The 27,455-nt window shown below is 53.3% G+C and overlaps 2 protein-coding genes across 3 annotated transcripts in view; both read left to right on the forward strand.

Moving 5' to 3' along the window:
* The window catches only part of Tbc1d2 (TBC1 domain family member 2), a 46,378-nt gene extending 23,351 nt beyond the window's left edge, over positions 1–23,027 (forward strand). Inside the window, exons 1-9 of one of the 2 annotated variants that reach the window (XM_057791153.1) lie at positions 6,711–6,802; positions 8,874–8,898; positions 10,095–10,205; positions 11,194–11,378; positions 12,004–12,480; positions 17,628–17,748; positions 19,685–19,870; positions 20,362–20,483; positions 20,913–23,027. In XM_057791153.1, coding sequence (XP_057647136.1) covers positions 10,101–10,205; positions 11,194–11,378; positions 12,004–12,480; positions 17,628–17,748; positions 19,685–19,870; positions 20,362–20,483; positions 20,913–21,120 — 1,404 coding nt within the window. In that variant the 5' untranslated portion in view covers positions 6,711–6,802; positions 8,874–8,898; positions 10,095–10,100 and the 3' untranslated portion in view covers positions 21,121–23,027. Of the gene's footprint in view, positions 1–6,427; positions 6,803–8,873; positions 8,899–10,094; positions 10,206–11,193; positions 11,379–12,003; positions 12,481–17,627; positions 17,749–19,684; positions 19,871–20,361; positions 20,484–20,912 lie in introns of those variants that run through there. The other variant, XM_057791152.1, reaches the window with a different exon arrangement.
* Positions 23,028–25,518: 2,491 nt separating this feature from the next.
* Positions 25,519–27,455, forward strand: part of Coro2a (coronin 2A) — a 57,359-nt gene continuing 55,422 nt past the window's right edge. Inside the window, exon 1 of the mRNA XM_057791009.1 lies at positions 25,519–25,898. The gene's annotated coding sequence lies outside the window, so the exon portion shown is untranslated. The remainder of the gene's footprint in view (positions 25,899–27,455) is intronic.

A 27,455-nucleotide genomic window follows, 5' to 3' on the forward strand; every position in this document is an offset into this window, starting at 1 on the left:
CCAGGTTTGTGTCAAGCTGACAGCGGAAGCTCACTGGGACAGAACCCATCAGGAGGAAAGTGGCTCCTGGCTTTCCCAGGGGCAGCACCTCCGAGGCGCTTTCCTGTGTTTGGTAGGAAAGTGTGCTAGCGTCAGGAAAAATGGCAACATGTCTAAGTTTAGCCGTCCAAGTAGACCAGTGGTTCTCAGCCTGTGGGTTGTAATAACCCCTTTGGGGACTGAACAACCCTTCCACAAGGGTCACCTAAGAGCACCCCAAAATACAGATATTTATGATTCTTAACAGTAGCAAAATTACAATTATGAGATAGCAACAAAAATTATGTTATGTTTGGGGATCACCACAATGTGAGGAGCTATGTTAAAGGGTCACAGCATTAGGCAGGCCGAGAACAACTTAAGTAGATGAACATGAGTGGATTCAGAAGCCCTGTGAGGATTTACCTCAAATTTTATGCTGTGGAAAACATGCTGGGACCAAACCCTGCCCTTGAAGACTCTGCCATCCTTCTGGGAAGAGAAAATAAGGTATGCTCATTGCCCGTGTTGTGTGGTCCCAGCACAGGGCAGTCTGAGCGCCAGCTATAGCTCTTAACCATGGATGCCCTCCTAAACAGAAAACGGAAGGTCTGAAGTCTGAGACCTCTCCAAACCAGGCCTCAAGTCTGATCTTTACCACTGAGGAGTCCTTTCGCTGGGCCTAGAGGTCACTTGCCTGAGACCCTGTCTGCAGGCCTGGAATGCTGCCCACAGCCAAGGCTAGCTCCCTTATTTCCCAATCCCATGGCCTAGCGTCAGACACAAATGCCAGGGCTGCTCTTGGAACACGTCAGTGCACTCTGAATGCTTCCCCGTGTCAGTAGGTCCACAGGGACTCTGGTACCCATTATCCATCTGGACAATCCCATGCTGGCCCTGTAGAGGTTTAGACTCCAGGAGACAGCTCCAGGTGGCTAGCTGACTGGGTGCCTGGGGCCCCTGAGCTGAGAGTCACACCCAGTTTGAAAGATGTCCGCCCTGGCAGATGGCTGGTGTTGGCCATCTGTCAGTTGCTGGGAAGGTTGGACCCCAGTGGGCCCACTTAGGCTCACTCAGGAGGTCTTGGCTGTTTGTTTAGATGGGGGGCAGTACTTCAGCCTCTTCCCCGAAACTCTGACCAGAAACTTCAGAGTACTGCAGACAGGGCCTGGTCCTTGATTTGGAGGGAGGGTGGGAGGCACCCTGGCTAAAGCAACTTGAGGAAAGGCTTTTGACACTTCTTTCTTTAATTCTTGAGGCAGCTCTTCAGGGAACTGAGATCTTTATCACCAACCTAATTAGGAGAAAGTTGATACTCTGTGAAGTGGCCAGCCCAAAGCCACCCTCCTTGGATCTGTTAGCCTAAGGCAGGTTGCTTTATGAAGAAAAGGGTGGTTGTGTCTCAAGGTTCCCCTGATTGCTGGGTTTACAAGCACATACAACCTCATAGTTTGTAGGCAAGCACCCCACTAGCTTGAGCTGTCAGGCTGAGGTGTCATACCTGGGGTGGCCTTGCTGGCAGAGTTCTGAGGCAATTCGAGGCATCCCATGGCAGGAGACAGGGAGTTCATATGTGTGTGACCTTTGGTCTTCACCAGCAGGACTGAGTTGTGGGGACTCCACCATCATAACCTCTCGGTGACCCCAGAGGCCCAAGGACCATTTCCTCCCTCTTAGAAGCTTCCAGTGGGACCACAGATCAATACGTGAAGCTTAAACACACTCACGCCACACAGAGCCTGAGGCCTGTGCTGACTCCCAGTTCCTCTCCTGAGCATCACTTAGCGATGTACATATTGGCACTCTAGGGAATAAAGGCTGGATTGAAATGACTTACTGGCTTGCAGAAATGAAAATAAAACAACTCATGGCCAGGTATGAAAACCTGAGATGGGCCAGACAACTGTTGGGTTGAGAAGTATCACTCAGTCAGCCTTTCTGCTTCCTCTAGCTGGTCCTCAGTACACCTTCTGACCTTGGAAACCACCTGGCCGTTCCTCCACAGGGGCCCAGGGTGCCAGGAATTGTGCCACATCCATCCTTGTGTTCCTGACATGTCACGTGTGGGTGCTGCTAACCAGCCTCCTAAGGACACAGCAGCTTCAAATCTGTGGTATTGGATTGGGGTGTAGCCCAGGCTGGTGGAGTTCAGGTCTAAATGACGCAGGCCTGATAGCACACCCTTGTAATCCTAGCACTCAGGAGATAAAGGCTGGACGATCAGATGTTCAAGGCTGTCTTTAGTCACACAGCAAATTCCTGAGGCTCCATGAGAGTGTGTCCCCAACATGATGAAGTGCAAGCTTCCCTCAGCGTTTCTCTGTGGTATATGTGTGGGGAGCGAATCCCGTTTCCACAGGATGGCTGCAAGCCTGGCATGTGGCTTATATACTTGGCTCTATGGTGACTGTCACCAGACCTGTCCATCTCTGCCCACTCTCCGGCCCTCGCTGGTCCTGCTCTCATTGTGCACCTGTCTAGGCTCATCTGCTAGAGTTCTCCCAGGTGTGTCCACATCGTAACTTCTTAGCAGGTGAGAGTTTGAGCCGTTCGTGACCATATAATCAGTGCTGGCTCTAAGTGGTAGTTTTATTATTTTTTTCCAAATCATCAAAAATTTGCATAAGAAATATGAAGCCTTTGGTCAGAAGAAAAGTAAACCATGTGCCTTTTTAACCACTGTTCTGTGGTGCTGGGGCTGGAACCCATGCCGAGGCCCATGCCCATGCTAGGTGGGCCCTCCAAGTGCTGTCTGACTCCAGCCTGCCATCTGCATTTTTAAGAGTGTTTGTTCGTTATGGACTTGAATGGTTATTTTTAGTTTAAAAAAAATATTATATTAAAATGGTTCAATTACTGCATCTTTTGGCACCCCCAACTTTGTAGTTAAAAATAATAATAATAATAATAATAATAATAATAATAGCAAGATCACTAGGGGTGGGCCCCGGGTTCCAGGCCCAGCACCACAAAAAAAAAAAAAAAAAAAAAAAAAAAAAAAAAAAAAACAAGTAAGCAAAAAAAGTACCATAAAATCACAGTCTGATTTTAGGTTTGTTTTGTTTTATTTTGTTGGTTGGGATCTCCCTGTCACTGTTCCCCAGCGCCAGGACCTTAGATGCATGCTACCACGTGGCATCCTGTAGTCATTTTGAAGCATTCAGGCCTGCAATGATGTATACGTTCATATTGTACAACAAATCAGCCACTTACCAGCTACACTCCTGCTCCCCGCCCTGGGGACCACACTCTGCTGGGCTCTGAGTCTGAGCATTCTAGTTTACCCCTGACCTGCAGATTCACAGCTCGTTAGTGCACCACCCTCGCAGGTGCATTCAGAGCTGACAAGGTAGTTCGGTGGATAAAAGCACTTGACATCAAGCCCAGTGACCTGAGTTCAGTTCCAGGAACTGGAGGAAGAAGAGAACCAACTCCCATCCATGAAGGGGCAGACATGGCATACACATATACACATACGCAAATAATAGCTAAACATTAATGTTTTGTTTTGGTTTGATTTTTTGAGACAGGATTTCTTCTCTGTACAACAGCTCTGGCTGTCCTGGAACTCACTCTGTAGTTTGAGGTTGGCCTTGAACTCACAGAGATCTGCCTGTCTTAGTCTCCCAAGTGCTGGGATTAAAGATGTATGCCACTACCAACTGGCTACTATAAAAAATTTTAATACTAAAATTTTAAAATATTTTTAAATATTAAATTTTTTTTTAAAATATTAAAAATTTAACAAGCTTTTTTAATTAATAAAACATCCCTGTGATGATGTATATCAAAGTTCCTTCTTTTTAAGGTTGAACAATATTTTTTTGCATGTATACAACACATTTTGTTTATATAGTCACTCACTGGTGATAGATACCCTTTGACTGTGTTATAGTAATGAGGTCTCGCTGTAGATGGCCTCAAATCTCTGATCCTCCTGCCTCCACCTCCCAAAAGCTGGCATGGCAGGTGTGCCCCACCACCCTTCACTCTTGGCTACCTTGACTGATATTGCTGTTTATGGGCTGTTTCCATTTCAAAGAGAAATGGAATGAAAGCATTCTGCTTCAGAACCTGTGTGCTAAGGGCATGGAGAAGCCAGGACTCCTGAATTGAGACTTGGCGTCCCCTGCTCGAACCCACTTTATTTAGTCTTAGCTTTTCTCTATGTGCCAGCATGGTGGCTGGGCAGGAGGTCCACGGGGTCTCTCTGGCCTCCAGGTTTTCCATATCTTTGCATTTCCTGTGGGCTGTGCCCTCTTCCCAGGCTCCTTTCTCCCAAGCATGACTTGTGTAGGGATGGAGTGGGGTGGTAGTTGGGGCTTCAGGCTGGAAGCTGAGAATCAGAGAAAGAAGGCACTCGCTGGCTGTAAAGAGCTGGCTTCCAGACCCTCTGAAGGAGGGGACGGTGTTTGCCTGCTTCTGGTCCAGAGCAAGACTCAGCTATGGTGTCTGGGCCTATTTCACCCAGCAGTGACCCAGGACCATCTCCATGTTTCAGCTGGACCCTGGAGTCACAGGAATGTTAATCTCTCACCCAGGAAGCTGTGTCTCCATTCTGGGACATTCCATACATAGTGGTCTGGTGTGTAGTCATGTCTCCACCCCCACCTTCTGGCCACTCCCAAGAGCTCCCAAGGCTTTGAATCTTCTCTTTTTGCTCCCCAGACCTTTGCTCTGGCTGTCTTTTGAGCTTTTGCTGGGGCCCAGCCTGGAAAGGCTCCCCTGCCCTCACCACCTGTGTGCTGTTGGCCATCTCTGACCCCTCTTCGTTCCTCAGGACTCTGAATTGCTTTGTCATGTTGTCCGGTGTAAGGACCTCTTCCGCCCCTCATCTCCACCCCAGGTAGAAGCCACTGTGCCCACCCAAATGCCTTTGGCAAACCATCCCACTACAGTGGTCCATCCGTACTCCCAGTACTTAGAGGTGGGAACAGTGACCTATCCCTTTCTGGACTGCAGCACCTGGCATGACGGTGTGGGGTTCTTGAATGTGGAAGCCTGAGGCAGGAGGATCATGAGTTTGAGGCCAGCCTAAGTTGACTGTGAAGTCCTGTCTCAAAAGCAATCAAGAGCTGGGGAAGAGATTGTCAGTAGACCCGAGGTGGTCTTATCAGCTGCTCAGTCATGGTCTCTGGCTCTTCTCCCAGATGGAGTCATGCTAAGTAATTAATTCCATGCAGCTGATTCACGTACTGAACTGCTGCAGCTTGGACATAGTTGAGGTGTCACTAAGAGAATGTGTGTTCCGAGTGCACTATCAGGGTCAGGATAGTGGCCTGTGGGGCTTCCCCACTCCTGGCTGCTGGGCCGCCTGGCTTCTGAAATTCCGATTCTGGCCCTGGATCCATTCATTCCCAGCTTTGGGCACGGCAAACCTGAGTCCTGGGGAGGTTAGAGTACTCCGTCCCAGTGACACACTGTAGACCTGGAGGGCCAAAGGGGGAAAGGCCAGTGCGATTTCCCAGCTATCCAGCTATCCAGCATTTACTTCCTGTACCGGCCTTGCAGGCACTGTTTATTGTTGCTAGGCTGAAGGCTAGACTCAAAGAGATTGAGTCTGCTTGGTGAGTGTCCTCCAGTGTGTGTGTCTCTATAGTGGTTCTAAATCCCATCAAATTGATAGTGTGAGCCATCACAGATGCCATCTTGAAGATTCTGAGACTTGCACTACCATAGCAAGAAGGGCTGTCACACAGTCTTTAGTAATATGTGGAGACGAGAGAGAGAGAGAGAGAGAGAGAGAGAGAGAGAGAGAGAGAGAGAGGTCATACCTGCGTGCCATACACCTGCACCCCAACTTTATCACTAAGCTTGGGCTTTGGGGTCTGGATGTCTTAGGAATGAACTCTCCTTTCCTGGACTTCAGTTTGCTCTTCTCTAAAATAGACTTGTGTAAGTCAGAGTGTGGGTTCAGCCCCTGGAACAGAGAAACCTCAGGATGCCATAGCCTAAAGCAAGTTCAGAATTTCTTTTTTTATTTTGCACTGAAGAATCCAGATAAACAAGTCCAAGCTGGTGGAGGTGGGCAGCTCTGCTATCCTCAGCATGGACTCTGGGGTCTGGTGGCCATTCCCTTCCAGTCCCCTCCCAGCCAGAAGGAAAAGGAACAGGACCCATAGAACTTGTTTCTAGTGGTCTCCGAGGTGACCCAGAAGCTGCCTACCTCTCTGGTTATCCATGTTAAGGCAGAACTTGCTGAGATGTGTTTTGTTGGTGGTGGTGGTCTGTTTGTTTTTTGGTCAGATAGCCTGTGCTCAGCTACCATTCTTGCTGGACCAAGAAAGCAGAAAGGAATGCTGGCATAAGATGCCCAGGGGAGCTGCTGGGCACCTCAGAGTTTTGACGTCTAGGACAGCACATACCTACCAGGGCTTCCAGTACTCACCGCTGCTCCCTTCCCATCCAGGAGCTGGTGATAATCCTACACAAGGCACTGGAGGCTGCCCAGCAAGAGAAGCGAGCATCCAGTGCATACCTGGCAGCCGCTGAAGACAAGGATCGGCTGGAGCTGGTCCGGCACAAGGTGCGGCAGATCGTGGAGCTGAGCCAGCGGGTGGAGACTCTAGAGCAGGACCGAGAGCGCCTGGTGCATGAGGCTGGCCTGCTGGAGCAACAAGTGCAGGAGCTCCAGCAGCACGTGCAGCTGCTCATGGATAAGAATCAGGCCAAGCAGCAGGTCATCTGCAAGCTCTCGCAGAAGCTCACGGAAGACCTCGCCCAGCCAGAGCAGCCTGCCAATGGTGACTTCCTGAACCAGCAGGAGAGAATAGAGCACCTGAAGGTAGGCCCCCTCTCTGCCCAGCATGCTCTCCTGGCATCTGGGTGCCATCAATGGATTTCTAGTTGGGGCAGAAGTCACCCCTCATGCTGGAGCATCCAAACCAGAACTAGGTAGCAAGAGGAAAATTCTCTTCCCTCTTTCAGTTTTTGAAAGCCCACTGCAGTTTGACCTTCCATGCTGTGCAGGGAGGGCCTCTGAAAAGCGAGCAGGTTCCCAGCTTATCAGTTTAGAGCCGAAAAAGCTAACTAGTCTCGAGCCTGGTTTGCACAGCCCCCTTCAATGCCGTTCTGCTGCTCAGGATCCCCAAGGTGCCCTCAGCGTGGTCTCACACATAGAACAAATGACCTGTCCTGGCTGTAGCTGACCCAAGGCAAGGGCTCTCCACATGCCAGTCCCGTCTCCAGTGTTTGCTGTATCAGCTCACTGTGGCCTGTGCCAGCCCTGCGAGGCGGTGGCTGGCAGGTTCTATTTTTGCAGCTTCGGTTGCTGAGGCAGAGATGTTTGCCCGGCAGCCGGCACAGGGGTGGGAGCAGAACTGACTGGCCAACCTGCCCTGCACCTCCCAGCCCCTCTGTGCCACCTTCAGGCCTCACCCTGCTTCCCTTCTCTGTCTTCACCTCTCTTTTCAAGCCTCCCCAATTCACAGGGACCAGCCGTAACCTTTAGGGCTATCATTTGAGGTGTGATACCTTCTGTGGGCCACAGGCTGCTCTTAAGGCTGTGACGGGGCTGCCCGAGCACCAGCATTCGAGAGGCTGAGAATAGGCGCTCTTGCCCCTCACTGTCCCTAAGGACAGCACACAGAACCGAGTCAGTCTGGTCCCAAACGCTGCTTCTCATGGCCTCCCATGCTCTTGCACACCTTGAGCCAAAGGGCTGCTGGGCAGGAGGAGGTCGGGAGAAGCGATAGTGAATCAGGTGTGGCCACTGTCCACCTGTGACATAAGCTGGCCTTGGTGCTGACCCTGCTCTGCCTTACAAGCTGAGCGACTTCAGACAAGTTCCTTCTCTCTGTGTGGGAAGTGGCCTTACTATTCCTGAGCTAAAGAGTCTAGGGACGTAGGAAGAGGACTTGAGACCCTTACTCCCTTCCCTGCCAGGCAAAACTAGCAAGCACAGGACCACTGTTAGCCTGAAGCCAAAGACTACAGAATGAAGAACAGCTGAGGCCTGCTAGAAAGCCGCTGGCCGTGCGTGGGGTGGTGGGAACACTTCTTGTTGCCTTGTATGCCAGAGGTCTCCTTACCTCCCTGTTCTAGACCCATTAGAGCAGCACAGGGCTGAGACATAGATCAGCTGGATGGTTCTGGATTGCCAAGGGCCACTTTTTATCCTGCCTCCCCTAGGAGCCCAAATATGTCCCTCATTCACATGTGCGTGAACATCACTTATCAGTGAGGTGTGAGGAGACTCGCCATTGTGGGATTTCATGCTTGTAGATCATGCTCCCGAGCCCATACTGGGGTCTGACAGAGCTGCTGCTGTCGTAGTTGATAGCTCTTAGAAGGCCCATCAAATGCCAGGCCTCATCATATGTGGCCACAGAGAAGTGCTCACATTTCCTGCTTGCCTGAGACAGGATGTCAGTCTTAGCTAAAGGCCCTCTTATCCTGTTATTTCAAGAGCAGTGTCATTGATCTCTTGAATTTCAGAGCTGGGGTGGGGAGAACCCACTATTACCAGACTAGGCTCGTAATCCCAGTGCTAGGAGCAAAGTGGAGGCAGGAGGATTAGGTCAAGGCCATCCTCAGCATAGAGTTGGAGGACAGCCTGGATTATATGAGGGGTTCAGAGATGGGAAGGCTGGGGAATCCAGCTGTGCAGGTGCGCTGCAGGCAGGTACAATAGCCACAGGGGGAGTCAGGTCCTGGTCTTACAGTTTGGGCAGCAGGATCATGGTAGACTCAGGTCCCTTACAGGAGCATTTCCTGTGAGAACCTGTGATATCTGACCCCGCACAGGCTGCAGCAGGCTCTCCTCCTGGGCCCCTTCTGCATGTTGTCCTCTTGCTTTGCTTGTGACTTTGTGTGGCTTTTTTCTTCTCTGAGGTTTCTCTTTTTCCTCCCTACAGTTCTGAGCCAAGGAGCACAGCCAAGGTAGGGCACCAGTCTGATTGGAGGCTGCCCAGCTGCCATTCCTTACCCACTGTGCTCCGAGGGATGTTCATACCCACCTCCCCTCCTGGGCACGGCTTGGCTTTCCTTTGACCCAGAAATGGGCACCCTTAATGACAAATAACATATTCTCAAATTCTGAAGGGGTGTCCATCCACGCTGAGCCTGGGTGAAGAAGGGGTGCGAGCAAGGAGCAGGAATGGGTGTGGTCTGGTCAGTCAGTGGCGTGGGCTGAACACTCCCAGGTTGGGATCCTTGCTATGGCATTGGGGCTTTACCTAGATCCATGTTTCCTCATCAGTAAAATGGGAACAGTGCTACTTTTAACACTCATCGCCGTACACATGCACTCAGGACTTCGCTCACTCCACACAGCCTGTGGTCTTAGCACTTGGCAGACAAAGGCAGGAGGGTCTGCAGCTCAAATCCATCTTTAGCTATGGAGCGGATTTGAAACCAGCCTGCGATATATGAGACCTTGTTCAAACAAACAAACGAAACCAGAAAGGAAAATAGAAAGAAAAGAAAATTAGTGTCCCGTGTCCGGGAGAGTGTGGCCCCATGGCAGAGCCCATATTCCGATGCCACAGAGGCTGGATTTGAGTCCTAGTGTCAAAAGTAGGCAAGCAACTGAACCCCCTGAGCGTCACACAGTCATGTTTACAAAGTGATACTTAGCACAAAGCAATCCACACACGGCTGCAAATACTTGGAACATAGAGCAACCAAAGCGATTCTAGGGGCGGTGCCTTTTCCTAGAGTTTGAGGGGTGGAGGAATTCCAAGTCACCCACAGCAACCTAGTGAGCTGGAACGAGCCCGGGGTTCCTGAGACCCTGTCTGAACTGAACAGAACAAGCTGAATGCTTTGCTAGGTTCTGTTTGCTTCCTTGCCACTGCCTGTTAGCTATGTACTGTCCCAGCCGCTGAGGGCTGGAGAGTCATGGCTGCCTCTCACAGGTGGGAAAATAAGGGTCAGAACGATTCAGAGATGGCAGCCATCTTGAGCTCCAGGCCTCTGGCTCTCCCCGCATTGTGCTGGGGAGTCTTTCAGACCCCCTTTCTCTGTAGCTTTGGGCATTCCTCAAGGAAGGAAGCTTTGGCAGCTCCTTTGAGGGTAGACGTCTCCCCACCAGGATGTTTGTGGCGCCCCTGCTGATTCACTTTGCTTTTCTCCAGGACGACATGGAAGCATATCGGACCCAGAACCGGTTCCTCAACTCTGAGATCCACCAGGTCACCAAGATCTGGAGGAAGGTGGCAGAGAAGGAGAAGGCCCTGCTGACCAAGGTACAGGGAGTGATGGCCACGTCTATGGTCTGTCCCCTCCCTGACCCTTGGCTTTCCTCCTCTACTTCCCTAATCCCCTCCAGCCCCTCACGCCTGTGGCTGCTTTTCAGAAGGTAGACTTGGCATAGGGGACAGTTTGGAGTCTGTACCAGAAATCCCTGCACTCCTGGGGTCAGGTTCTCCAGGAGAAGAAGAAGGTGGACAGGAAGAAACGGGAGTGTGGGGAGGCCAAGGCAGGGTTGGATTGAAGTGGCTTAGAGTGTCCATAGCAAGTGGCTCCTGGGCAGGACTACAGTGCCTGCAGCCTCAGCCCTGAGCTCAGGATGGGAACCTAGCTGGCCCAGTCATCACAGCAAATGCATCAAGACAAAATTCCACCATCCCCATCCTGCAGAGACAAAAAGCAAGGCCCAGAGAGCTCACCTGACTCACCCAAAAGCATCTGACTTGTGCACTGAAGTGGGAGCAGGGGTGGGAGTGCAGGGCACACCCTAGGCTGAAGATGAGGGTCTCCAGAAGCCCGAGGAAGGGAAGAACAAAGGAAGGGCAGCAGTATCCTGCTGGTCACCACCTGCAGGGAGCTGTCTCTGTGTCCAGTGCCTGGCAGGACTTCAAACAGGGCTCACTGCTCCTTGCCAGACAGAATCCTGAGGAGACCCCATGATACCCCTGTTCTGAAGAGCCTGAGGTACAGGGTGAACTAGCACACTGGCTGACCTGTCACAGGCCACACCACTTGCAGTGTCTGAACCAGGATGGGGTTCCAGACCCTACATGAGCCGAGCTGGCCCTTGCTTCCCTCCCCTATTTTGAACCCAGCTCCCTCCTTGATCCTGGTTTCTTTTACTTCCCTTGCAGTAAGCCTTTCTCCATCTGTCACTCCAGGAAGGGGCAGACAGGGAGCCCAGAGCTGGGAGGGTTTGAAGCTGCTCGGGGCTTTGGCAGCATGAGTGGCCCAGAAGCCTGACCAGCTGCTCCATTCCCACAGTGTGCCTACCTCCAAGCCAGGAACTGCCAAGTAGAAAGCAAGTACCTGGCCGGGTTGCGGAGGCTGCAGGAGGCAGCGGGGGCTGAGGCTGGTGGCCTTTCTGAATTGCTGCAGCAACTGGTCCAGGAGGCATTACAATGGGAAGCAGGAGAGGCCTCAGGCAGCGTGGAGCTGAGACCCATCAGGTGAACCCAGTGGGCAGCGAGGGAGGGGCTGCGGGCATGATGAGATCATTGTTGCTAATGCCAAAGGCCACATATGCCAGCACTACATAGCTGTGGATTCCCCAGGCTCAGGCACATAGTATGCAGTGTCACCTGGGGCAGGGGCAGGCTCAATGGAGGCACACAGACCTCTCAGTCACCACACCCATCACACCCAAGCTGTCTCCTCCAGCCAAACCCTTGCTGAGCATGGCAAAAGGGGGAAGCTGTGCCTGATGGGCTCTGGGGATCACGGGCAGAAGTTTGCTTGTTTTGCTGTATGCCCCAAGCAAGGTACCTTACCTTTCTGCATCCCATATTCAGCCCCTGTGTAAGTTGGGTAAAGAGCCCTGGCTCTCGGGCTCCCTGGGAATGACCGAGATGGCACACACAGGACACACAGTGAATTGCAATCAGTGAGTACATCTCTCCTGGGCCACACGCAGGCTCTTCTAGTTTACCAGAGGGGTCTCCCATGTCTTCAGGAGGCAGAGCAGTTCTCCCAACTGTGCAGATAAACTGAGGCTGGGCCCTGGGGTGATCTCAGTGCCGCCAGGGTGGACGCCCATCTGAGACAGCCGTGCTGATGCGGCCCTTTTGCCAGCAGTGAGTACGATGACTATGGCTTCCTGACGGTGCCGGACTACGAGGTGGAGGACCTGAAACTGCTAGCCAAGATCCAGGCCTTGGAGGTGTGCTCCCATCAGCTGCTGGCCCTCGAGGCTGTGGAGCGGCCACTGAGGGAGCGCTGGGCTGCCCTGACTGAGCTGGCACCCTCAGCTGAGCTCAAGCAGCTGCTGCGGGCAGGTGTGCCCCGCGAGCACCGTGCGCGTGTCTGGAGGTGGCTGGTCCACCGCCGTGTCCGGCACCTGCACTCTCCAGGCTGCTACCAGGAGCTCCTGGCCCGGGGGAGGGCGTGCGAACACCCCGCTGCCCGCCAGATTGAGCTGGACCTCAACCGGACCTTCCCCACCAACAAGCACTTCACCTGCCCAACCTCCAGCTTCCCGGATAAGCTCCGCCGAGTGCTCCTGGCCTTTTCCTGGCAAAACCCCACCATAGGCTACTGCCAAGGCCTGAACAGGTGAGAACAAAGCTCTCTCTTCCCAGCACTATCTGGCTGCTCAGAGCCCAGGAGACAGAGAGAGGGCATAGTCATGGCTGAGATAGGCTGGGGTTCAGGTCCTCGTCCTGTGTGCCTCTGACTTGATCTAGGGAGGTTTTACTCATGGACCGGTCAGAAGTGGCTCTCTGTGGCCAGACAGACCGAGTCAAGATCATGTGCTCAGATAAAACCCACCCAGGGGAGCCCAGAGGAGCAGGAGTTTGCAAATGGTAAGGAAAGAAAGCAGACTCTAGCAGCAGAGGCCTCAGCTTGCATGCCTGCATTCTTCCTGCGTGCACTCGCCCCTCTGCAGCCACACAGACCCTGGCCTCTCCCTCTCCACCTCTTCATCCTCCTCTCAGGGGGGCAACCTCTGGACGTGTAGGTTCCATCAGGGTCGCCTTCAGCCTGCCTACTTCACCCCTCCCTTCCCACGCTTGGCCCCTCATATCCAGGCTTGGAATTCCAAAAGCGGAGCGTGAGTGGTTCAGCCTGGTTACTGCCTGCCTGGCTCCAGTCAGTGGCTGAGGGAGAGCGATCAGGCTGAGGCTGGAACCACTCAGTTGGTAGAGGTGTGTGTCGCCTCCAACCCTGGGGGACTCTCATGGGTACCCTGGTTATTGCCATGGAAATTGCATAGTCTCACATATTTCCCAAAGCAAGTTTGACTCAATTTAGTTCAAGCACACATATTCTTGGGCTGAATTTACATAAGCTGTCTACTCTCCCTTCCGAACAGGTGATGTGTGACATTTGTTTAGCACAGCATCAGGCTCAGAATGTCCTCACTCAGGTTTCAGTGGGCCCCAAGGGCAGAGACTTTTGATATGCCCATCTCTAGTCCAAATGCGAGTAAAATTGAGCAGGCGTATGTAATTTCTGTGATTTGTGAGTTAACCCCAGCAGTCACGTAGCTCAGTACCCCTCAACAAGATTGTCAGGATGCATTGCCGCTCTGCCTGGGACAGAAGATGACTGTAGACAGTCTGCCCACTCACTCCTCGCCCAGAAAGACTGCCGTGCTTTCTAAATGTGTCAGACTCCAGAAGGGACACGCGTGAAGCTTCTTTAGGAATAGCTAGCTGCGAAGGGACCTGCATGATGGCCTGGAAAGTAAAGGAGTTGGCTGCCATACTTGATGAGCGAGCCCCAGGGTGGAACGCACATGGCCCCTGCACATTCAACAATGCCCAGCACACATAGAAATAAATGTAATTTTAAAAATAAAGTTTAAGCCGGGCGGTGGTGGCGCACGCCTTTAATCCCAGCACTCGGGAGGCAGAGGCAAGCGGATCTCTGGGAGTTTGAGGCCAGCATGGTCTACAAGAGCTAGTTCCAGGACAGGCACCAAAGCTACAGAGAAACCCTGTCTCGAAAAACCAAAATAAATAAATAAATAAATAAAGTTTAAGAGGGGCTAGAGAGATAGTGTTCTGGTGAGTGTTTCTATTGTGATAAAACACCATGACCAAATTAGGGGGGGCAGAGATTATTTCATTTTGCTGCTTGTAGTCCCTCATCCAGGCAGGGCAGGGCAGGGTTCAAGGCAGGACCTTATACAGAGGCCATGGAGAAACACCAATTACTGACTGATCACATGACTTGCTCTGCCTGCTTTCTTTCTTTTTTTTAGTATTTTTATTGAGCTATATTTTTTTTCTCTTCTCCCCTCCCTACTTTCCCTTCTGCCCTCTCTCCTTAATCCCCATGCTCCCAATTTACTCATCTGCCTGCTTTCTTATAGCACTCAGGAGTGCCTGCCCAGCGATGGGCCCTCCCTCACCAAACACTAATTAAGAAAATGCCCCACAGACTTGCCTATAGGTGGATTATATGGGAGTATTTTCTCTTTTGGAATTCCCTTTCCCAAATGTCTGTAGCTGGGGTCAAGTTGATAAAATACTAGCCAGAACAGGTAGTTTGGTAGCTAAGAGCGCTTGCTGCTCCTCCAGAGGACTAGGATTTGGTTGCCAGCACCCACATGGTGGCTTGCAACCACCCATAACTCCAACTCCAGGGGATCTGATGCCCTCCTCTGGCCTTCATGGACACATGCACATAAATGTGCTGTGCATAAACCCACGTAAGCACACACACAGATGTGCATAAAAATAGTAAGCAATTCTTTAAAGTAAAATAGCAAATGCTAATGAATTCCTGACCAAATAAATAATAAAATAGAGGAGAAGGAGTTAAGAAGATGGGTCAGAGACCTATAATCTTAGTTACTCCAGAGACTGAAGCAGGAAAATCACAAGTTCAAGCCTGTCTAGACTATTGTTGAGTACAAGGACAGCCTGCATGATTTAGTGAGTACCTTGTCTGGGGTGGGGATGGGGGATGAGGGTGGGGGTGAGGGGGAATGCCCGAGGATATAGCTTAGTGATAGAATGGTTGCCCAGCATGTGTAAGGCCATGGGTTCAATCCAGAGGGACCATAAACTCTGGGATTGGGCGAGTGGCAGGTTTTACCTGTGACCCTGCAGGTGGGAATGAGCTGAGCACCCTATTTCCAGCCGAGACCTGAGATGTTGAAGAAACTGCCCAGAATTTCACCATGCACTGCAGCCCTGCCGCCCCTGGCCTGGGTTGGCCCCATACCCAGTCCTTCATACGACCACCGTCTAAGTGGGAGCTGGGCTAGAGAGGATGTTGGGCTACATCAAAGCCTTCCTGATCCATGTGTCCTCTTTGGAGACCAGGGAACTTAGCCACACTGGGGCTCTGGACTTCAGAGGTTGGCCAGTGGTTGAGGGACAAGGGAAGGTCTGATGGTAGGAGGGACTTAAGGTCAAAGTCAGCCTGGGAGGAAAATGTCCTGGTGTAGAAGGGAACAACACGAACACAGAAGGCCACAGGGACACGTGAATCAAAAAGGGCAGGTGACTTTCAGTATATCTCTCCGTTCTGCCTTTATTTAAATTGATGTGCAAGCACACTTAGTTGGTATTTACACAAACATTTATATTATTGCTTTAAATTGAAAGCTATGTATAATAGCACCTACCTGGATCTCAAGAGATGTGTTTTGCAGCTGCAAGCACCTTATGACTGTCTATGTCACCATCTAGTGGTCAATCTCAGTACTGCTTGCAGTGGGTCAGAATAAGGGCGGCAACACAATGGAGCTTGTTCCGGAGGTAACAGATAATGTGAAGATGTCTAATGCCCACTTAGAACAAGCCCTTGAAATCCATTTCCCTATGATAATCATTGTAGTGCGCTAAATGGAGTTCTTCCCTATCTGCACACGCCTTTGCAGGCCTGCTTGTTGGTAGCCCCTGATCTGTGGTGAGCCCCAATGAACTAGTCTCGGATAACCGACCTTACATATACAGAAGTCTAAACCAATACTGACAGCAGTTCCTGGGGTCATTCTTGGGCTTCAGGGGGACAGGTGGGCTAGGGTAGACAGCCATAGGCTGGACTTTGGGGGCCTGGATTCTGTCCCCTCTGCCAATATGATCTTAAGTGATGGCCACTTTTGCCTTCTGAGCTCCAGTTTCCCATCTGTATGGTAAGAGGTTTGCTTTGATCAGAGGTGACCCATGGGAAGAAGCTTCCTAGAGACCCGTTTGAAGTGTCCAGGCTCAGTAGCAAACAGTTCCATGATCCATTACATATGTCTGCCCTGGGCATTGGTAATACTGACCACTGTGGGTACTGACACACGGGGCATTTTCTGTTCTTGAGCCCAATGACCTCTGCAGGTCCCCTCCCCCAGCTTGGAGAGGGCAGAGCCTCCTGTGTCCCAGGAGACCTGAGGCTGTTTTTCTCTTTTTGCACTCAGCTCAGACTCAGGAGGGTTTGTATAAACACATAAGTCAGGGCAGGGAACAGTTCCCTCTCAATCCGCTGGGAAAGGAGAAAGGATCCCCCCCCACACACACACACACACATACACACCACCCACTTTGTGAGAATCAGTCCTGGTTCTAAAAGTCATGAATCCAATCCATTAAGACCCCCAGAAGCATAAATGCGGCTCTGAAAGGCTCTGCAGACTGTGGGGTTGCACCCCTGTGACCCTAGCACCCAAAAACTGAGGCCAAAGAATTCCAAGTTCTAGGCCAGACTGGCTAGATATCGAGACTCTTAACAAAAAACGAAACAAAACAAAAACCTTTTTAAAATAAAAATCAAAGCTTCTTGAAGTCCACAGAGAGCCCATGACTTCCAATGAAGGCCCCTGTTTCCTTATAGGTACCCTGAGGAGGGCTGCGCCTCATGTACAATGTACAAAAAGGGCCCCATAGTCTCCGTCCCTCCTCCCCTCATCTGACTCTCCCAGGGGCTTGTTGCTGTAGAATGTCCTGAGGCTTTGCTGATGCTGAGCACTGTGCGCCTCCAAGAGTGGCTGGAACGGGCAGTGTTCCCAGATGTGGGACCTTGTGTTTACCAGGCTCCATGGAAGACCTGCTGGGGCTGAGGCTGGCCCTGGATGTGACCCCTCAAGGAAGGTGGAAGAGCCAAGTGCTTCTCTGGGGAAGATGCCCCCACTGAGCTCTAAGCTCGTGTCTGTCCTGCCCCCGGTCTCAGCCGACCTAACTGGGTGAACATGCACAGGAGGGAAGGTTGTGTGTGCTGAGCACAGGCTGTGCAGATGAGTGGGGCATGAGGTCTGTCTGCCATCACTGGGGACCCCGCAGCTCTGTCCGGTGGGCAGTATCCCTGAGAGACTCTGAAAGCCTGACAGTATGAAGGTGAAGATAGCCAGCATTTCCTGCACTAACTGCATGCCATGCACGGTTGGACAGCAAACGTGCTGACAACCCACAGGGCTGACCACTGATCTTCACCCAGCCCTGGTGACCATAAGGAGGCTGAGGCTCAGAGAGGCTAAGTTCACCCAAGGCCACCCAGGAAACAATCCTTGCCATAATTCACACCCAGGCAGCCCAGGCTGGGAGCCTCTGTTCTGAATTGGTCCTCATCGCTCTGAAAGCCAACCCGGGCATCCTCCTCCAAGCACACCAGGTGCCATGACTACCAGCCTGGTAGGGGGAGTGGGGCTAGGTCAGCTAAGGCCAGGTTCACTAGGGCTCAGCCCCAGGACCCAGGATGCTGCCTCTACCATACAGCACCACAGCTGCTATGGGTCACTCAGGCCTCTCCCTTCTCCACAGGTTGGCGGCCATTGCCCTCTTGGTCCTGGAGGATGAGGAGAGTGCCTTCTGGTGCCTGGTGGCCATCGTGGAGACCATACTGCCAGCTGAGTACTACAGCAAGACACTGACTGCATCCCAGGTGAGCTGGCTGCATCTCAGGGTGGGGTGGAACCTGGTGACTGATCAAGGCAATCCGCCAGAGGGTTCCTTCAGGCCAGCAGATCCTGGGTCTCCTCCTCTCCTACACAGGGGCCTATAACCCCTCTCTGGTACTGAGCGGAGGGCCTGTAAGAGTGTGAGGTCCTGCCCACCAGCAGGTGTGTTAGTCTAGAGGTGACATCATACCACTGGCAAGAGCTGATTCCTGGGGAAGAGAGAAAAAAATTAATGTCCCTTGCCATCTGCCAGTCAAGAACTGAGAGAGACTACAGGATGGCGGGATAGGCAACGGGCTGGGGGTGATGGCCGCCATCCCTACACATACGCGCGGTTATACCATATCGCTGGGGAGGGTTTGGCTACCCTGAATCAGGCAGAGCAGGGCTCACAGTCCACTCCTCTGCATATTACCACTCTAAATCCCAGGCTGGTCTATTCTACAATAGGAATGTCTCTGTGGACTTAAAATTCTCAGTGCAAAGTCATGCCTCGGTCCCCCACCCCATTTTTACGGAGGCAGCCTTCAGCTTTGACACACCCAGCCTTCCTCCTCACCTCTCTGCCCCCCTCCTGTCATGTCTGACACCTATCCCCCACTTCCTGGGCTGTCCTTTGGATGGCAGGGATCATGTCCAGCTGCAGGGAGAGAGAGCCAGCTTGGACTCTGAAGGACTGAGGGAAGGGACTGCATCCAGCCTCACAGAAAGGGAGGGCCCGAGAGTGGTACCCGGTCCTCCATGCTGTCAGTGGTCAGGCTCCTCCCAGCTCCCTACTCTACCATCCTCATACTTCCGAGTGGCTTCAAGAGGGATGCATCTCCCTTAACCCTGTGGCCATGGTGTATGCCAGAAAAATCAGACAAAGGTGGGACTGGCCCTTTAAGTCCATAGTTTCTACTTCCTGTTTAATTCTATTTTTTAATGCCCCCCTTAATTCTTAAGGTCAGAACTATATCTTAGGTTTGCCCCCCCACTACAAGGCAGCCTAGGAAATACCATATTTCACCTCTGGATCTTAATGTCTGAAAGGGAAATGCATTGAACAGCAGCATCAAGCTTACCTTTGGTTTTATTTTGGTAGTGGAGAATTTGCCACATTCAGAACAGTAGAGAAGGTTCCCACTCAGTGTCCCTGGCCACCAGCAGAGGGAAGAGGCCTGTCCCCTGCCTTGACTGCCTTGGTGTGGATCACAGGCAGTTCTTTGGCTCCCCTGTGTCAGCTCTGATGACTCACCTGAGCTCTGGACTGACCGTGGCCTCTGCGACTACCATGCTTCTGAGGGAAGGGGGAAAGGCTGCCCTGAGTACTCAACACAGCAACTCTGAAGCCCAGACAAACTGCATGGGGGCTGCCATGGTTCTAGACAAGAAGGTGCAGGAGGAAACACAGATCAGGACAGTGCCGGGGAGGAGTAATCAGTCCACAGAAATAAATAAGCCAGCGCCACCAGGAGTAGTCACCAGGAGTGGTCTTCAGCGTCCTGCTGTCTGATATGGCAGGACACCGTTCTCCCCGCCAGTATCTGTCCCAGGCACTCACCCCAAGGTCAATATGGGTCTGAAGCCCAGAAAAGAAGCCTAGAAAAGATGCTCCTGGCTTTCTGTGCCTGTGAGCATGAGACTGATTGCCTTGATTGCCAGGGACGCTGGCTGAGTGGAGGGGCCATGGACTTACCCATGACGAGGCACATGTCAAAGCCTGTTGTTCCGCCTGGGTATTCCACTTGTGCTGGGAGCCATGGTGATGCCAATGCACCCGCCACAGGCACGTGCGCGCGCACACACACACACAGACACAGACCACCCCTGGTACAAGAGAGGCCCACCCAAGCAGCTCTGAGCGTATAGACCTCTGGGGTCTGAAGAGCAGGCAGAGAGGGAGACAGCAGGTGTGACAGGGTCTCTGCTGCCTTCCAGGTGGACCAGCGGGTGCTCCGGGACCTCCTGTCAGAGAAGCTGCCCCGGCTGACAGCACACTTGGGGCAGCACCACATAGACCTCTCCCTCATCACCTTCAACTGGTTCCTCGTGGTCTTTGCCGACTCTCTCATCAGTGACATCCTCCTGCGAGTCTGGGATGCTTTCCTCTACGAAGGGACAAAGGTGGGTATGCCTGGGCCCAGCTGCCCAGCCAGGTCTCACGGAATAGACAGCCTGCCAACTGTCAGAGCCATTTGGGACACCTGAGAACACAGCTCCCTAAACCGTAGTGTTCTGTGCAATATGAGAGGAAGCGATGGCCCCACCTTTGAAGCTTGGCTCTGGTCCAAAACTTGCCTGTGACCTTGCCGGGAGATCTCGGTGGGGGCTGCCACTGGCAAAGATGCTGGTGATACTAACCCCTTGACTCCAGCAGGGCCCTGCTCCCTTGTGCCATGTAGAGGGATCAGGTACTCAGAGACCAGATATAAAGCCATGCTTCAAGCTGTGTTCCCTTTAGGGTCTTCTGTCACCTGCTCTTCTAGCCCTCCCCCCTCCCCGGCTCCCCACACTGGCCTGCCAGGAATCACCACGTTCCCAGAGTCTCTGGGCTTCTCCTTGAGCAGTACCTTCCTGGGCTCCTGCACCCCACCTGAACCCCCACCTTGCCCCAGGTGGTGTTCCGATATGCCCTGGCCATCTTCAAGTACAACGAGGAGGAGATCCTGCGGCTGCAGGACAGCCTGGAGATCTACCAGTACCTACGCTTCTTCACCAAGACCATCTGCGACAGCCGGTGAGCTGCCCACCTCTCTCTCGCCCACCCCTCCCCCAGCTTAGGAGTCCTGAGGGCCAGTCTACCTTCAGTTCATCTGTGTCCTTGTATGGCATGCCAGCTCCAGCCCATCTTCACCCTGCCATCCACAACCAGGGTGTGGAGCGACCAACCCCACCTTAGTTTCTCCTACTTGGAGCCTCCTGGCCGCTTCCTTCACTGCCACCACCGTGTCTTGGGCCTGGTCCATTTCTTCAAAGCTAAGCCCCTTACCCCTCCCCCAGGAGCCCTACTGGGTCAGGGGCCTGCTGAGCTCCTTCTAGTCCCCGCTCTGGGTAGAAATGGTCTTTATTGCCTCCTGGAAGATAAGTTCCAGAAGGCAGGGCCACCATCCCAGGGCAGACCCAGAAGTAGCCATCATTACCCTGGCTGACTATGCCTTCCTCCCAGGAAGCTCATGAGCATCGCCTTCAATGATATGAACCCCTTCCCCATGAAGCAGCTGCGGCAGCTGCGGGCAGTCCACCAGGAGCGGCTAGAGGCCGAGCTGCGGGAGCTGGAAGTGCTAAAAGCCGAGTACTTGGAGAGACGGGCTTCCAGGGGCAGAGCGGTGCCCGAGAGCTGTGTCAGCGAGGACGAAGCGGAAGGCGATGGCTAATCTGCCACTCTGCTTCCCAAAGCCTTTCTTACCTTTGCTGGCAGGAACACAGAATACAGGCACGGGCCAGAGGTCTGCGTGACCCCTGAGAAGGCCCATCTCCTCCCGTGCGGACAATGCTTGCTGGGAAGTCATTGCTTGGAGTCTCTCTTCTAAGCCTCCCAGGCTTACCAGGCTGTATTACAGCACCACAGAGCACTTTAGCTTGTAGGGAGGCAGGAGGACACTCGGGATCGCCTGGAGCGTTCTCTGAGGCATGACTGTTTCGGTTTGGCTTAGGTTTGGTCTTCTGAGATCGGGTTTTGTGGAGCTCAAGCTGACCTCAAACTCACTACATAATTGAGCCTGGCCTTGACCTTCTGGTTTTCCTGTCTGAGACATGTGGGCATAAAGCAACAACCCTTTGATTGATGTCTCTCCACCTTTAGGACAGACATGCTCTCCTTACCAGTGTTCCTGGGCAGGCCAAGGTTTCAGGAATGTTCCCTGGCACCCTCTGACTCAGGGCCTTGGTCCCTATTTTTGTGGATTCCAAATTAAAGACCTGCACTTTCAGGGGATCTGTCTTTCCGGGCAGTAGCCCCTCTAAAGTGCCACCTGGATCCGTGTTGAGACCACCCTGCTCGAGGGGACTGTTTGTGGAGCCCCATGCCCGAGCCTTCCTTCCTTTTTGTTTACAGCCTACTGGGGACATCCCAGGGGAAACCCCTGCCTGCCACCCTGAGGAACTCAGGACCGTGGGCCCAAACAGCTATCTACTCTAACATGCCCTTGTCTATGGGGTCAACAGTTCAGGGTTGGGAAGGCAGGTGGGGCTGCAGCCCACCTGGCTCAGCAGAGCAAGTTGAACACAGTTTTCTGGCCCAGCGTAGCCCTGTTCTCCATGTTCTTCCTGTCTTTTCAGTCGAGAGGGCTGCCTGCCCGGTGTCCTCCCTACCTCGGACAGACAAGGAGCACAAGGGGTCCATATCTCTGCAAACTGGGGCTGCCATCGGAGCCTTGAGCCTGGCTCTCAGAGGGCTGGGGATGGGGGACGGGAGGCTCTTTGTGGAGGCTGTTCTGGAAATTCCCAAAGTCAAGGTTCCTGTGGAGCTGGGGCCACACCCATTGTATACAGGGTAGCATCTGAGAGCCATGGTGTGACCCTGAAGGCACAGCATGCCTGGTACCCACAGAGTACCTTCCCCACCCCACCCCCACAGCACACACCAGCTCCTGGGCTAAGGAGTCCTGTGAGCACCCTGCACTGGGGCTTGCCTGCTGCCTCTGCCAAGGCCTCTTACCTGCAGAGTTTCCAGGAAGTGGGAGAAGATGTAGGAGGGAGGGTTTGGGATCTGGGCTGTACCCTGACAGGCACAGTAACCCTAGCGTGAGTCATGGAGGAAGAGGCAGCTCAGCTCTGTGGAGCACGCAGCAGAGTTAAAGTTGTTGCTGGGGCCTGGTGCAATGAAGTGCCCAAGGCGGTAAGCAGCCTGAGGAGACCTGGCGAGGTGGGGTCCGGATATCCCCCAAACAGGCCAAATAGTGGGCACAGGCTGCTGGATAAACGGTTCCTTCTGCCCTTCTCTGCCACTCCCTCCCCCAAGCCACTGCCCCCACTTTTCCTCACCCCTCCCTAGAGGAGGTCTCTGCCCAAGCCCTTGTGCTCCTCCTCGGGGGGACTAGACCAGCTTTCTTACCAAGCTACCCCCTAGAATCCTGAGCAAGCTTTGTTCTGTCCGTGTTGCTGGGCTTGTCCTCTGATGCTGTTGGGGCCATGGCGTTCTGATAACTGTGGGAGGGTTAGAGTTCTGGAACTAATTGCCTCCTCCAGCCCTGAATGAGGAAGCAGGCTAAGAACAGCTTGTCTTACGGTTTTTCACCGAGGTCTGGCTCTGGTGAAGGGGCACAGAGAAGTTAATGTCACACAGCAGGGGAGGGCGGGCGGGCCTGGTCTGTGATGGCCTGCAGGCACACCCACAGGTTAACTCTAGGAAGAGAAAAGGGAGTGCCATGTGTGATGGTACACACCTCTGGTCCCAGCAGTCTGGGCTATACCCTGGGCTACATAGCCAGACAGTGTCGCAAAGAACAAAACAATAAAAAGAAAACAGATGCATGTCTGAGTTGCTTGAACTGGAACAGGGATGGACAAGGGGTACAGGGTGTCCCGAGCCTGAGAATATCGGGCTGCTGCTGGGCAGAGTCCGCCCCTCCCTCGGGGGCGTGGGGCTACCCCTAGTGTCAGGTTCCTTACTCGCCCCACAGCTGCTGCCCCTTCCCCAGGGATCACTGCTTCCTAGACTGGGGGATCTGATCCCACAATTCACCTTCCTACCCACAACAGGGATGAAACTCCAGGCTCCACCCCTCCCATCGCTGGACCTGCAGGCCTTATCACAGAGAACAAAGGGACTGGGTCAAAGGAGGGGCCTGGGGACATGATAAGCTCCTCGGTCCTTGTGGGAAGGGCCAACTCCCTTCCAGACTACTTTGTTATAGACCCTCGTCCTAGGGGCTGTCTTCTCTCGGTACCCCCACCTCTGCCCACAGACAGGCACATTCTGTGGGAAACTCCACGTGGGACAAACAGGTAGATGGAAATAAAGCAGTAGATGACATAAACAATGTCCCTGTGACCATGGCTCTCCACCGTCAGGACAGAAGCACTCTCCTCAGGAGCTCCCCTTGGGACTCCATGCCCCCACCCCAGGAACATGGAGTTGAGCCTGGTTCATAGCCTCAAATTAGTCATTGTCGCTGTCCCCACCCCAACCCCATGTGGGTTTAACCAGGCCCTGGTAAGTTGTGTCCTTGCCCAGTGTTCCCATGTGTGTAACTTGAGTTTTTGGGCAGAGTCTTCCACACTTGGGGCAGGACTAGGAGAAGGCAACAGGAAACAGGGATGGTCCTTCCCCAGGCACAGAAGGGTCATGCCAGGTTTCAGGCCTCCCCTCTGATTTGTGGGTCCATATGTTCATGGTCCACAGAGAATTCCTGTCAAACAAGACTGTCCCAAGACTGCCTCAGCCGCCAACTGGCCTGGCACCCATGAACAAAGGTTTCTTAGAAGATGACTCTGAAAGAGTGGACCGTGTGAGCAGAGACTCGGGGGAGGGGTGATGTTGGGAGAGATAGCAGAGAGCCTGGCTTCAGCCTTTAGTGAGCTGGGACATTCAGGTGGCTCTCAGCCCGCTCCCAGATAACACCTTAGCTGACCTAACACGACGGTACAAATCTGCAATCCCAGCTCTTGGGAGGTGGAGATGGGGTGAGTTTAAGGTTCTTCTTAGTTCATAGACAGTTTAAGACCAACCTGGGCTATGTATGTGGGGGACCATGTCTAAAAGAATAAGAAAGCAAACAGGCTGGCAAAATGGCTAAGGGGGTAAAAGTACTTGCCACAGAAGCCTAACAGCCTGAGTTCTATCCCTAGAAACCATAGAATATGTAGCATGGCAGAAACAAGAGAGACCTTGTCTCAACAAGATGGAAGGAAAGAACCAACTCCTGAAAGATTCCTCCTGACCTCTACACAAAGGAACACACACACATAAATACACATGTAAAAAAAAATGATAAAAAACTCTTTTGAAATGCAATGGACCCATGAGTGCAAAGGTCCAACTGCTGTATGGCCACATCTGAGGTGTGCTGTGTGCCTCTGCCATGTAGCTCCCAGGGGCCAAGTTTGAACTGCAGGGGAGGCTTTGATGCAGGGAACCCTCAGCTCTAGACAGCTGAGTAACCAGAGCACTGTCATTCAGACCCCCCAGGCAAGCTGTTCTAAAGTGACCAGGGACTCCACCAGAACTGAGTGTGGTGGTGCACTCTTCTAACTCCATCTACTTGAAGCTGAGGCAGGAAAATAGCTAGTTCAAAGTCAAAGAGAGAGACGGAAAGAGGATTCTCACAATGTAGATCAATATAACACTAGAACACTTGTCTGGCATGCACAAAGCTCTGTGTTCAATTCCACTGTCACAAATGCACACACACACACACATTAGTTAATAGAGCCTGCCAAGAACTTAGCCAGTCTCAACCTCTTAGCTATGAAATGGGGGTATTATTATGACTAGATTGAAGAGGTGGTAGGTCAATGTAATAATACGTCTACTTATTCAATATATACAGCACCTACTATGTGCCTGGTACCACGCTAGCACCGCTCCCCCCCCCCCACACACACACTACCACCACCACCAAATGCGTCACTACAAGACACGAAGAACTCTATCCAAGATAAGTGGCGTGGCGTGGTTATTACGAAAGACGCGAACATCCCATCTTCCATGTTCAGTGTGCACAGGGCTGATAGTGGACTAGGCTGGGCAGCAGCGCCCCCTATTGGCAACCGCGGGAGAAGGGTCTCCCTCCCGGGTGCGCAGCCGCCCTCAGCTTCCCGGTTCTCCCGCCGCCTGCGGAGCCGCGGTGCGGGCACTCGCTGCGTGAACCAGCCAGGAGCCACCTGGGAGGCAGACGCGGTGACTGTCTCCATCTCAGCAAGGGCAAACTGAGGCTCGGGACCCGAGTCCCACCAAAAGCCTGCCGCTAGAGCGTGCGGGAGGCGAGAGCGTGTGCACGCGGGACGAGATTCGAGCTGCGGGCGGCGGGCGGCGCACAGGCGGGGCCTCCCCGTCCCGCCCCGCCCCGGCCCCGGCCCCACCCGGCCCGGTCCCGCCCGCCGGGCTGCGCGGGGAGGTGGCGGCGCTGGGCGCGGGGACTCGGCGGGCGTCGCGGAGCGCGGAGCGGGAGCTGGAGCCGCCGCCGCCGCCACTTGCGCGGCCGCCAACAAGGTAGGGTGGGACAGGGCCACGCGGGACGCGCGCTGCTCCCGGGTTGCGGCTAGGCGGCGGGAGGGATGCTGCCCCCGTTACCACGAGACCTGTCTTCTAGCCCCCTGCACAACCTCACACAAAGCCCTGCCCCAGTCTGGTCCTCAGTTTCCCCAACGGGATAGCGGTGCGGCCGCCCCCTCAACGGGTGACTAGCAGCAGCGACCAGGTTTGGGCTCCAGGGGCTCTGGGCTAGTCCGCATCGCCCGCGCCTCCTGCAGCGGTGAGCGGCCCGCCCTGGGCGCGGCAGCCAGTCCCGACAGGCCCCAGTGTGGCCCTGGTGCCCCGTGAACCCGAGTCGTGATTGTTCCTGTCCTGAAGGGGTTATCCGCGGGGCTTCAGCTTCCAGTCCCTGCCTGCCGAGGGGACCTGGGCGCGCGGGTGGGGCGAGCAGTCTGCCACCCAGACCAGCCTCACGCCTGGAGCTGGAGGAGGAGCCCCGCTCTGGCGGTGGCCAGATCTCAGGGGCAGGAGCCCAGTTCTGTGTACCAGTCTGGTGGGACAGGGTTGATTCTGCCACAGAGAGTCCAGGAGGGCACTATCTCCTGGGATTGGGGGACAGAGCACTTGTCTACGGGTACAGTGGCTCTAAGGTCTGTGAAGACCTCTGCTGTGGGGCTAGGACCGTTCTATAAAGATGCCCCTGGATGAAGGTCTTGTGTTGCATTCTTCCTGCGATGGGGATCTCATTAGCTGAAACTGGGAAGCCTGCTCCCGCTGCAGCTGTAGCCCTGGCTAGTGTTCTTTAGACAGCATCTGGCCCTTCTGCCCCAGAGTCTGCCCTTGTGCATATGGTCCAGAGGCTTGTTCCTAACCATCTGCCTCAGCATAGGAATGTGTTCTTATGCTGTCTTCGCCTTCTGACATCTCTTGTGGTATGTGGTGGGAGAGAAGGACCAGGACCATCTCTGGGCCTTTCTGCCTCATTTCCTGGCATTTGTCCCGATTAAGGAATAGGTTCAGCGCCTGCTGATTTCCTCTCTCCCTCCCCCTCACCTGTCGAAAACCTGCTTTGACAAAACTCATACCTTCCAGGGTAGGAGCGTGAAGATTAGAATTATTAAGCAAAAGGAACAGATATATAGGAGAAATAAGAGACAGAAACACAGAACAGCCTCGGGAGGGACGCTCAGAGAATACTGAATTCTCCTCATTTAGCCTTCCCCAAACCTGTCTACTTCACTCCAGAAAGGGAGGGGAGATGCGGCAGATTTCATTAACATGATATAAAGAATAGACTTGAATTCTCCAACCTTTGGTCCAAGTGGAGAGGATCCACCTTTACCTCCAAAATACTAATTAACCACGCCGTAGGTCAGCATCTCACCTGTTGTCAACAACTTTGAGAGAGCAAAAATAAGCTCAAACTCTCTGACCTCCAGTCAAGGTGGGACAGGCTCACGTCAGTGTGTGCTCTGACCCTCACTCAAGGGCTTTCTTGGGGCTGAAAGAGGGGACTTGTCCCTCCCCCAGCATCCGGGCAGGTGGTGAACCCAGTGTCATCCTAAGTCTACAGGC

Source organism: Chionomys nivalis, chromosome 16 (genome assembly GCF_950005125.1).
Source record: "Chionomys nivalis chromosome 16, mChiNiv1.1, whole genome shotgun sequence".
NCBI lineage: Eukaryota > Metazoa > Chordata > Mammalia > Rodentia > Cricetidae > Chionomys > Chionomys nivalis.